At 28.5% G+C, this 13,020-nt stretch overlaps 1 protein-coding gene across 2 annotated transcripts; it reads right to left on the bottom strand.

Annotated features, from left to right (window-relative positions):
* Positions 1 to 1,277: 1,277 nt before the first annotated feature.
* Positions 1,278 to 7,686, bottom strand: LOC113853270 (shaggy-related protein kinase kappa). 2 transcript variants are annotated; one of them, XM_027483820.1, is made up of 13 exons: positions 7,492 to 7,686; positions 7,184 to 7,336; positions 6,820 to 6,912; positions 6,645 to 6,704; positions 6,268 to 6,540; positions 5,762 to 5,836; positions 4,717 to 4,773; positions 4,488 to 4,628; positions 4,333 to 4,383; positions 3,819 to 3,914; positions 2,611 to 2,694; positions 2,406 to 2,508; positions 1,278 to 1,749 (listed from the first exon to the last, which is right to left on the bottom strand). In XM_027483820.1, exons 2-13 carry the CDS (start codon positions 7,322 to 7,324, stop codon positions 1,661 to 1,663), a joined length of 1,263 nt encoding a protein of 420 aa, XP_027339621.1. In that variant the 5' UTR covers positions 7,325 to 7,336; positions 7,492 to 7,686; the 3' UTR covers positions 1,278 to 1,660. The 2 variants fall into 2 exon arrangements, with proteins under 2 accessions (XP_027339621.1, XP_027339622.1); XM_027483821.1 differs by having other exon boundaries at positions 7,550 to 7,613.
* Between the last annotated feature and the right edge of the window lie 5,334 nt (positions 7,687 to 13,020).

Below are 13,020 nucleotides of genomic sequence, written 5' to 3'. Positions count from 1 at the left end.
CAAAAGAATTCAAAATTATTCTTAATGACAATAATTTTTTTAATGTGTACTACAAAACACAAATTTAAAAATTAATATTTTTTATTAAAAAGTATAACATATACATTAAATTTTATAATTTTAAAAAAGTTTTCCTATACTTGACTTGAATTTGTAAGTTAGTCTTTACATGTAAAAAATTTATAAATCAATCTTTATATGCACATTTATTTTCAATTTAGTGTCTGCTGTTAAGTTTAAAGTAAACAATTTTAAATTAATAAAGGAATAAATTGAAAATAAATATAATATGAGAATTGATTTACAAATTTTTTACATGTAAGGATTAACTTACAAAATTTTACATATAGAAATATGAGTCAAAAGTATTTTTGTAAATTTGTAATACACCTTTAATTTGTATCTCAATTTTGATGATGTTAAGGGAGTAGATAAAAGCATAGATGAATGCGTTGGTGGTTCTGTTGTTAGCAACACTTATGAAGGTGCATTCGAAGACGGAGAGAGTTTTGATGAGGGATTTTGTTATGGAATAAGTAGGTGTGGGTGAGAGTAAGGGTGAATATGGTAAAGTGGTTGAGAAGAGAAAAGAACTTAGCAAAGATTATTAAGAGTTGATTAAGTTTTGAGAATGAGAAGCTACCAGAAAAATATACTTTATCCTCCGTTGAAGTTTGCGCAGAGAAAAAAGAAAGAATGAATGAAGATAGTAAAAATAGAGATTGAGATAAAGGAAAGGATAAAAGTGAATTACAAAATTAAGATACAAATTTTGTAAATTAATTCTTACATGTAAAAAATTTATAAATCAAACCTTACAGTATATTTATTCTTAATTTAATCTTTTATTTATTAAACACTGTTTACTTTAAACTTAACAATAGAAACTAAATTAAAAATAAATATATATACAAAGACTGATTTACAAAAAATTTTACATGTAAAAATTAATTTATAAATTTGAATCAAATATATGAAACCAAACATTATTTAAACTTTTTAAAAAATTATTACATGTAAAACTTGTATTATATGTAGGTAAATATATATTATAAGAAAACCATAATAGTAATAATCTTGGGTATTATTCATTCTTTGTCCATTAACATGTTTTTTTTTAATTAATAGTTCAAGAGTCACATGAATAACAAAAAGTAATTTTCTAATTAGATGTGGGCGGCGATTATTTTAGGCATAAATCTGTGAAATGAAACATTTACGTATGATGATGCAGTTATCCATAAATTATTTTATCCTACAAAAGCTTAATATGATTTGGACAACAAATACTATCAAGGATAAATTATTCAGTCATACAAGACACATCAAACGATGTATAGCATAAAAACTGAGACAGTGTATATTAATTATACTATACTATCATGTCTTATATTGTCTAACCTAATACTATCGTCTTACAACTTGTAACAAAGGGCCTAGAATAACCGCTGGCACATGTACGAGATAAATATACATGAAAACGTTGTCTACAGAGCAAGAATAGAAAACAACAACGTTGACAATAAATTCAAAAAAAAAAAAAAAAAAACTTTTCGTACTATATATAATATAATCCTAGGAACTCTTTCTGTGGAGTTGTCTCAGATGCACCGGATAATTTACAGCCTGCTAGTAGATGACGACAAGTGAGGGGAAAATGCTAGGTGTGCAAAGCCATAAATAAGTTCTGTTTACGAGCATGCTCCGGAATAAGCCGATTGATCACATCAGGAGGTATACCAGAAAGTTCTACATGAATACACAACAAAAAGATCACCAAAAAAAGAACGAACAAACAGAAAATTAAACACCATGGAATAATAAATGCAAAAACCAAAAGCTCATTCTTTTGGGTATATATCATCCGGGCCTAGGACGGAATGAAGACTAGGGATTCTCTCACGAAGACATGGACTGTGGTTCAAGGCTTGACGATATTTGAAGCTAAAATGCCCATAATCATTTTATTTTTTTTGGTAAAACAAAACTCATTTTTATTTGTACTATGTGAATGTTTAGATATACAACTTAGTTAAGCACTTATAAAAACTCTTTTTACGTGACATCTTATATTATAAATTTAACCATGACACTTATTGAAATAAATTGAAATTAACTTACTGAAATAAGTTGTTAAAAAAAGTTACAGGAATCATAAGTTATTTTCATAAATTGTCTTTAAGTTCTTCCAAACATGCTCTTATAGTTATATATATTCATAATTTACACCATACATTTCTTTTATGACCCTAACCTCAAATTATAGGGCTAAAGCTAACATAATACGTCAATTTTGAGAGACCATTCTATTATTGGCTTACTGGCACTGCTTTTTTAAATAAAGCTCATTTAAGGAAACTTCATTACTAGATTGTGCTGATGTGTGAGGGAGTACTTAAACTCACCCTGAGGTTTAAAATTAAACAGTGGAGGAAGCGGGCGACCATTAGGAAGGCGGGTGTTTGGGTCCCTCAATTCATCAAAGAATGGATGAATGCAAGCTTCCAACTGCAGTGCCATAATAGGGTGATCGTCAAATAATTTTATAATAATTGTATATCCAAGATCACAAATGAAAACAACAATAAAAAGTGGAGACGTTCAACTTACTGCAGTGCATCTCAAATTGGGAGAGTACTGAAAGAACCTACAGACAAGGTCCACTGCTTCTGGGGGTAAACGTTTCTGAAAGACCTGTCAAATTAGGATAACCTCATATTAAATCTCTCAAGCAACCAAGAATCCTTTTAAGTAATGCAGGTTAGACATTCACACAGGTTTTACCAATGCTTTACATATGCTCAAATTGAATAGCTTCCCACACACGCATGCATTAAAGGGAATCATTTGTAACCATATTGATTCAACCCAGACATTAATGCCTATCCCTGATATTGGGATGTATGAACTTCTGAAAAAATACAGTTACACACTCCTGGTAACTCTGGGAAAGGAACTAGGAAGGGTAAATAAGGCCGAATATCTACCTACACTAATCTACCATTATTGCATTAATCTCACATGGCCCTTGACATTTGTCAAGATTGATCCAAACCCAAGCCTTACCAGGCCATGAATCCTGGGCGGCAGTCTTATGTCATAATAACTCAACCACATAATTTAAATCATCCTGCAATATGTACAGTTAAACTAAAACTAGGAAGTGGCATACATAGATGAATCAAATAAAGAGAAAATATAGTGAGGAGAAACTAAATGCAGAAAAATAAGGAAACTACAGGTAAACTCTGCTGCTTTGGGGAGAAAATAATACAGAAAACTTGTCAGGTTAAACTCATTGAAATCCTTGGACAAAAAAGACTGCTTCATTAATACTAACGTCAATTATTTTTTATCAAAATGCAAAATATTTGAAGGGATTATTCATTTTTTATGACTGTTGTTATGGAAAAAATGGCGTTGGGATGGGGAGGAGATACAACTGTAGAAAGGATTGTGCTTCTCATTTATATGAAATATGAAAAATCTCCCTTTTCAGAAACAATCTACACTCAAGGTACTGAATGGTAATAAGACAGGACTCTACACATCCCAGAACCAGAAATTAAGTCAAGCAGCTCAATCACCCAGCTTGGCCAATGATCTCAAAATTGCAAGAGGAAAAGCATGCAAATGTCATCAAAGGGAAAATGTTGACACAAATATAATCTAAGAAATATGAAGTACAAGTACAGGCTAATGATTAACATTTATCACCTATACGAAAAGACTAGCATAATAGAATTTAACCTAAATCATGAATAACTACAAACATTCACAGTAAATTAAAGAATGTAAGCAAGCACACGAGAGTGAACCTTGTGCCATGGATGAGGTTTTATCTGTGGAAACTTAAATTCAGTATAATTTGGATTCATGCACTTTATCTCCTCCCTGGTTGGAGTTCCCAAAACCTGAAATAAAAATAATTAGATTGTAATATTTCATGACTCTTTATTATAACAATAACAGAACTAGGGAAATCTAAATTACAAAATGTATAAGTGAAGGAAATTTGGCTGCTTCTGCATTCTATCCCTCTCAAACCAAGAAAAGTTCAGCAAGCAATAGAAAAGTATCTGTAAATTTAAGACTGGATATCTTTACACAAAAACAAAATAAAAATTTATCCCTTTCCTGGAACCAGAATGTAGAGGAAATGAAAAAACAAATCCTCAGAACATATACCATTTCTGGCAGATCCAACTGAATTTACATAACATATGATGTCTAAATTAAATATTTCACAATTTATTGAATATTCAAGAATTACACAATTCTAGGATAGCCCAAATCCCAATTAATTGAAAAATATGGATGTTAAATCCATACCTTGATGATTTCGACTAGTTGATCAACTCCACTCTCTCCAGGAAACAAGGGCTGCAAATCAACTTGAACTTCAGGGAAAATGAAAAAGAAGACAAGATACAAAGAAATGATGCAATGAGAAAAATATTGTGACATTTTTTCAAGCATCAAATTACCTGCCCAAGAAGTAATTCAGCCATTACACAGCCAGTTGACCATATATCAATGGCAGTTGTATATTCAGTGGCCCCAAATATAAGTTCCGGGGCACGATAGTATCTTGAACAGATGTAAGAAACATTAGGTTCTCCTTTCACCTGGTGAATTAGAACATGGATGAAACTGGGGGGGGGGGAAAAACAGTAGCTTCCATCAACCAACAGTGCACTTAGTTCAATATCTTACCAATACTTTTGCACTCCCAAAATCACATAGTTTCAGCTGATGAGTGTGTGGGTTCACCTGACATGAGTAACATCCATTTGAGCACTACAAATAGTATTTAATGGCAACATGGGTATATTTGGCATATAAAATTCTATCATCTTTCAGATAGGTTAAGCAAAACTTAAATTCACACTGAATAGTAGAAGACAATTGGGCGATTGAAAGGATCCTACATATGCAACCAACAGGATACCCCCCTTAAGGTGGGTTATATCCAATTCAACACTTGGTCAAAAGTGAAAAAAAAAAATCCTCTAGTTAGGTATGCCATAGTCATAGAGTAAGAGCTAGAAGTATCTAATTATCTCAGAAACCCCACTTTATTTCCCCTACAAGTCAGGTTTTAACACAAGAAACAAAAATAACAGGGCATCCCAGTCTCTGGTTTGTTTAGCAAGATATTCTAAAGAATGCAGCTTTCAAATTGACATACAACAAGCAAATTCTCAGAAAAGCACTGTCCCTTAACAGTCTGTATTTCCCTTTTCATGGAGAACGTTCTAAAAACTTCATATATCTTTCATGTTGGATAGGAATAGACTCCAACAAAGCAAGCAAGTTGAACAGAATAAGCAGCATGGATAACTATCCTCCACTATTTTTTTGTTTATGATCATAAAATATTAATTTCTAGGGGCATAAGTGAAGAATACATGTAGAAGCCCCAGTCAGAAGAGTAGATTAGATGAAACGTAACCCAATTGTTCAAAGCAAAGGGAGACCGATAAGAGCTATAGGCAAAACCATTAAAAAGAATTTATAGGTAATAGTTTGTCTATAGACATGATTTATAATAAAACATTATGACAATTAAATCATGTAGCCAATCTATCTAATAGGAAAAGGCTTGATTGTTGTTGATCACACAATATTAATCACATTTCAGTAATGTTTTCCTTTCAGCTCATTTATTTTAGATAAGAATATCAAGTCCATTATGAGGTATTGACTGTGCCAAATAAGTTCCACATAACAAACAAATCAATAACTTGCAATATCTTACAAGTAGGTTCTGAGGTTTGATGTCACGATGACATATACCAATGCAATTATGGATATAAGCAAGGGCCCTGCAAATCTGCAGTCAAAACAGAGAAAAGAAGTAAATACGGGTTTAAAAATGAGTAACTCTAAATTCCACAAACATTTACTCTTCTTTCCCTCTGCAAATTTACTGCTCATATACAAAAAGCAATATTCATTATTATTTTTTCTGGCATAAACAATTCTTTTGAAAAAGAATTTCATATGTGAAACAGGAACTCAAATTATTTCAGATCAATTAAAGCTAAAGCTGAGGAACTTAAAATGAAATTTTAAGAAATAAAATTACGCAGGGATTAAAGAGATGAGTGTGATGGGCCAATAATATATTATTGTAACAACATCTCAATATATGTAGGTTATTTACAATAGTTAAATACTTTGAGGGATTCTCTCCTGATATTCTTTATATATATTTCCAGTTTTTCATTCCCAGTTCTAACTGAGAAGCAAGCAATTACACACCTGGTAGGTATAAAGCTTTACATATATTAAAGGCATTCGCTGGTTAATCCTGCTATAGTTCCTTGCAATACGATTCACCGTTTCAGGAACATATTCAAGCACAAGATTCAAGTAAAGTTCTTCTTTGTCGGTCGTTGAAAAGAAACAATGCCTGAGGGCAACAATATTTGGATGATCCAACATTTGCATAATTTGTAACTCTCTATTCTTGTAGCGCTTGTCCTGGAGAACCTTCTTGATGGCTACAATCTCCCCCGTCTCTCTACATTTTGCCTGATAAGACCATTAATAAAATGATAAAGGTATCCACATATCATACATTAACAGCATGGTGTTAGCAAAAGATATCAAAAGCAAACTAAGTCGTTCTGCCTCACTTGAAAAACAACACCAAAAGAGCCCGTTCCAACCACATGTTCAGCAATATAACTAACATTCTGTCAACTCAAACAAAAAAGGAAACGTCAGCGAAGTTATTTATCGTCATTAGTTCAACTAAGATCCCATAACCACATAGTTTTCTAATACCAAACGACCCATAATTTTTTTTACCTGCTTAGATTGACCATTTCGGCCACCAATGCTGGTTCTTATCACGTGTCCTGTCTCCGCACCCACTCCATCAATGATGTCAGGCTCACTATCCTGCAAAGCATAAAACAGCAGCAACTCATATTGACTGAAACAGAAACATGAAAAGGCTACGAAAAATAATAATTCAAATTTCGGGAGACAGTAAATTTAGATTGCAGCATTTATTTGATTTCATTTAGGGTATGATACAAAAGTGCCCTCACTCAGACACAGAAAATAAATAAAAGCAATCAATCGCAACAATAACTGATATCCTTTATTAAATTAAATGGCAAAATAGAGAGAGAGAGAGAGGGGGGGGGTGATAGAGGAAGTTACTGACCCTATCGTCCTCGTGATCTCTCAATCTCATCTCAAGCATCTCTCTGCCAAGCCAATCGACGGAACTGGATGAACCCCTGAAGCCACCATTAACGGACCTGGAACTCCCCACTCCACCACTCCCAAGGCTAGCAGAAGCCATCAATCACTGTAACTGTAATCCAAACCCTCAAATATTGAATTAACTGATTAGATTTGATCAGATCTACTTGCTTAAGCAAAACTGAAGAAAGATCCATTTATTATTATTATAGAAAAATTGGAAAAAAAAAAAAAAAAAAAAAAATGGCGTTGGCAGTTGAGAGTGACCTTGAAGTGAAAGTATTTGTGCTGAGAAAGAGAGGAGAGCAGAGCAATTGCATCTTACTCTCACTTTCAATTATTCTCTGCACCTCCAATTCCAATTCCACCCATCATCCCACACCATTCTAGCCTTTGCTCTCTCTCTCTCTCTCTCTCTTCTTTTTAATATATTATAACTTCTCACACCTATCCATTTCCCTTCCCTTTCCTTTTCCTTTCAACCTTCGTTGTACCCACTTTCCAATTTCATATCTATTTTTCTTTTTTTTTAAATATAAATTGATTTATTTCTTATTCCATCATTTGTTAACTACTTTTTACATTTTAATTCTATTTTTAATTATAAACATTCATGCTCATGCAGTCAAACTAATTTTAAACATTCATAATTTATATTATTCCAAAAAGACAAATTACATTCATAGTCTATAAGATTTAACAAAAACAATTTGGTTTTATATATACATATGTGTACAGTACTTCAACTTCTTTACACTCTTAGATTTATATTCAAAATTTAAAACAATTGTATAATCAAGAAAAATATACAGTATTATCCTATTACATAAATTAAGAGATTTATGTAAGGTAAATATATATATATATATATATATATATATATATTAAAATAAAATTTTATTAAATGTGAATGTAATTTATTTTTAAAAAAATTACATAGAATGACATTACTTCAGTGTTACCATCACAGACACTTCAAGCCAACGGATTTGAACTTTTAAAAATCAATGATATATCTTAGAAGTAAAATATGAAGTAGCAGTTATTCATATATTCGTGCACACTGCACAATATTTATTCAAGTATCTTTATTATATAAAATAATTTTCATTTTTATATTTTATTTATATTTGTTTTTTTATCATTTCACATAACGTTTTTTTTTTTTTTTTTATCTCTTATACTTTTACGTTTTAGTAGAATGTGAAAGCACCATCGTTGTATATAAAATGTTCAAACATCATTTTTTTTCATTTATAAATTAAAATTTTTAACTTAAATACTTCGACAGCGTGAAGATTTGTTTACATTCTCATTAATTAAACATTGTCATATTAATAAAAAATTAAATATTTATAACAATTAATATAAAAATTATATTTATAATATATTTTAATTAATCAATAGTATAAAAATGCTTAAAATAAAAATATACTAAAATTAGTCTTTGAATTAAATTATTTTAAAAATCAAAAACCGTATCATGTATGAAGCTTTCTAAAACTTTATTTTAGGAATGCAGAAATTGTAAAAAATGTCAGTTTCCTTCTATAATTTATTATAAAGATAAGGCCTCTTAATGGCTTTTAAATCCTCTATACAAGAGATATTTTAGTTATATTGTCCTTTTATTATTATTATTTTAAAAACCTCGCTTTCTTTCTTAAATGAATGAGCATGTGTTATAATTAGCTTATATAATATAAATAAATCTCTTAGTAATTATGAATGATCATAAATCAAATCTTCAGAAATATTTTCCTTCATTTACAACTTTTAATAGTTAATTTTTAATACCATATTATTTTAAAGAGTATGATGTTACAAAAGTTATAAAGTTCAATATTAGGAAAAGAAAATGCAATTTTCAAAATTAAAAATAGGATATCATAATGTATAATTCTTAAAACAAATAGCGCAATGCACTCTATTTTTAACTATAGCTACGTCCAATCAATAATTTAACGTTTGCTTTAAATATGATTTAGAATTTTTTTTTAATTTTTGTAAGTAAGATACTCGTTTGACGTCAATCATTTTTGTTCTAATTTACGAAGAAGTGCTAAATATGTACTAGTGTTTTGCAAAGTTTGGTTCCGTTGAACATTATGAGTGTTAAAGAAAAGGCAAATTGAAATGTGCATAGAATAAACTCTAAAATGGCATATTCTGGATATAAGAAAAAGAAAACGGAAAGTGATATATTCTGAATGATGTAGGTAGTTTTGTTTTCTTTTAATGAGTGGATCATATGAGCGAGTGTGAAGGAGAAAAAGGAAACGTAACATAAAAAAGCGAGATGAAGCGGTGAACCTAACATACGGTGCTTTGTTGAAAGATGGAACACTCAAGTGGTCCTTCTTTCATATCTTCCTCTGCCCAAATATAATATGTTGTTTACCCTCTCTATTTTCAATGCTTTAAAGGGTCGTTTTACTTTTACTGTGGTTATGAGAACAAGTTTTTCAAAATTTGCAAAACAACTCTCTGTAATATTATTATTGCAAAATGAGCTCTCGTCTTCCACCAAGCATTTTATCAACAGGTAGAGAATTATTTTATTTTGAACATAATTATCGATGGAAGATATCTATATTAAATAATAGGTCTAAAAATATATTTATTTATAATTTTATTTTAGCTGATAAAAGGGATATAGTAAGTAGGAATCATTCAACACGACTCACTCTATTTTATTTTATTTTTTCAGTTTCCTTGATAAATTCAGCACAAATCACAAAATAATTATATATTTGAGTTTTTTCAACAGACTCAAAAGAGATCATTTTTAAGGTGCCGATTCATTTCAGTTTTTTTTAGTTATAGAAATAAATCAATTTTATTCCTGTAAAAGACCCTCTTTTATAATTTAGTTTTTAGGTAAAAAAAATATTTTTAATTTTTTCTTTGTCGTTATAATTATTAAAAGCACTTTAGTTCATTCTTATGATTGATAAACAATTATCTAACAATCTTTTTTATACAATCCTCTTTTTTATAATTTAGTTCTAACAAATAAAAAGATTTACATATTAGTTCTCATATAGTTTTTTTTATTTTTTATTATTATGGTGACATTTTCATATTAATATCAAGTAATATTTTTTTATTATCTTACAAGTATTTTGAATATTTTTAAAAAAATATTTTTTTACATCTAATTTTATTATATAAGTTAATATTTTTTTGTTATAACTCGTGTAAGAATCATCTCAAAAAGATTTTATGTCTTGATTCAATTTTACATGAGTATCATATTTAGTATTTCTATCATAATATTAAGATTAAGATAATAGGAAAAGTGATAATAATTATGATAATAATACAAAAAAATAAAAATGTAGTGATACTAAAAGTAAAAATGTTAAAAATGATACTCATGTAAAGATGAATTAAGACACAACATGTAAAATTATAAAGCAAATATATAAGACTTTTTTTAATAGAATATTCAATACTTCTCTAAAGATAATAAAATGTTACTTGACATGGATGTGAAAATATTACCAACAAGTACAAAAATAAAAATAAATTTTTGCACATGTATAAATTTTATTTATTTATAAGAAGTAAATTATAAAAAAAGTATTGCATAAAAATTAAAAGAAAATTTAAATTTACATGTTAAGATATATAATGGTAAATAAAAAAATGAAAATAGATTTTTGTACAAAAACTGTTATATAATTTTTTTTTGTCTATAAATATTAAATTAAAAAAGTAAGCTTTAATAACAAAATTAAAAAGTTAGAGACTAAAAATTTATTTATTCCTTAATTATAAAATTATCAGTTTATTTTTTCTCATGTTTACTATTTTTAATAATTTGTATAATATATTCATATACAAATCTTTAAAAAAATAATTTTATATTTAAAATGAAAAAATATTTTATAAAACCAAATAACCACGGAGTATTTTTCGATCAACCTTCCATGCTTGTAAAGTGGGAACGAGGATACGACAAGGAAAGTAAGAAAGAAATGTCGTTTGAAGAAAAATGGAGACATTTAACCTCCGCAAATTAAATAAATAATATATTAACAAAATCATATCTCACACATGCTTTATAATCATACTAATAATAAAATCTTTGAATATATGTCACAAATCATGCAAGTGCAAAACAAAAGGAAGATTGTGGCGCACAAACAAAATTACTATTCTGAGCAGGAATAAGATGCCATAATTTCAATAAAAATGACTCATGCATCTTTATATTCTCCCATTTATTTGAATTTTATGCAAATTATAATTGTGATGTTGCTTTCCTTTATTTCATTTTGGGAGTTAAGCTATTAATTTTGTTTGGGGAGTGAAAATTAATCTACTACAAATTAGCAGCGATAAAAGTTGAGTAGTTTATAAGAAATTACACTTTGAAATTTGCTAAAGTGATATAAATATTTAAACATCTATTATAAACGAGAGTGTTTCTTAAGCCTTACTTCAACTATCCAACGAAATCATATGTGCGTGATATTATGATCACACTCACCCTAAGAAAACAAAACATTTGAGAATAAAAATGAACCAGCCATAATAATAATAATAATAATATTAAATTTATATTTTTTATATTTATTATTTATTTAAAATGACCACGCATCTTTGTATCGACCAAGGTTATTATCAGCGTAAAGCCACTTGAATTTAAGAGTATAAATTAATCCAAAATAGTTTAGATTAACTAATTTATGTGTTCAGTAATTATATTATTTTTAATCAATTTATTTTTTGATAAATATTATTAAAATTAAAAAATTCCAAGGGAAAATTTAATATTCATAAAATTGTGGAAAGCAATTTTTATATGGATAATTAAAATATGTTAAGTATACATTTATTTATTAGAAATATTTTTACCCATATTTGATATTAAACGATGAATAATCATTCCCAATAGATTTCAATACATTTTAAAATATTATTTTAAATACAGGTATTTCCATTAACTAAGATTTGTTATAAAAAACATAAAATTATGAATGTTTTACATTTTATTTAATAAAATTTTTCATAAATTTAGAATAATTTTCCAATTTATCGTAGAAAATAAAACGGCAGAAGAAGTGTATTGCTCACCCTCTTTGACTAGAGTAATAATAAACATGACAGCATTCACGAGTGTGACGTTTTTCCTTTTTATTTTAATTTAATTTTCATCAAATTTTCGGCGCGGAGGCACTGCCACGTGTACCTCACCCCTAATGGGGGGTTCTCACCATTATCTAATTGTTTTTTATTTTGTCAATAATATATTTCAGACCACAAGACACCAAACACAGCGACAAGTGGAGGTTCCACCAGTCACTCATGTAGGACCCACCTTTTTTAATAAAAAAACACCAAAATATAAACCAAGGATTGTTTAAGATATTTATTTTATGTTATCTCTCTCTACATTACTATAAATAAATTTGTTTACTTTTATTTTTCTTCTTGAACCTATCAATATCATGTCATATGATATATATTCTTATACTATTATATTATTATCTATATAAAATATTTATTATAAACATTATCTATATATTTTATATTACAAATTTATAAAATTAAATAATTATTAAATCGTTTGTAACTCGAGAAACTAAACTACCTTACTCTATATGAAAGTTGCATATATATATATATATATATATATATATATATATATATATATATTGTTATATTAAAAATTAGTGAGTTGTATTAATTTACATATAATTTGTTGAATGAGATAATTTTATTTAATTGAATTAATAATGTTGGACGAAATCTAGCACAAAAAGAATGATATAGGCTCAGTTATCT

This window comes from Abrus precatorius, unplaced genomic scaffold (genome assembly GCF_003935025.1).
Source record: "Abrus precatorius isolate BTA unplaced genomic scaffold, Abrus_2018 Scaffold10, whole genome shotgun sequence".
NCBI classification, from domain to species: Eukaryota; Viridiplantae; Streptophyta; class Magnoliopsida; order Fabales; family Fabaceae; genus Abrus; species Abrus precatorius.
The sequence above is the reverse complement of the archived record's forward strand: the minus strand, read 5'-3'. Positions and strand labels throughout refer to the sequence as shown.

Excerpts from the sequence above, each read along its gene's own strand:
- LOC113853270 (XM_027483820.1), bottom strand. The coding sequence starts at position 7,324 with ATGGCTTCTGCTAGCCTTGGGAGTGGTGGAGTGGGGAGTTCCAGGTCC. Across the intron at positions 6,913-7,183 it reads GAGATCACGAGGACGATAGG|GATAGTGAGCCTGACATCAT; the intron begins GTCAGTAACTTC and ends TATGCTTTGCAG. Across the intron at positions 6,705-6,819 it reads GAAATGGTCAATCTAAGCAG|AATGTTAGTTATATTGCTGA; the intron begins GTAAAAAAAATT and ends TTGAGTTGACAG.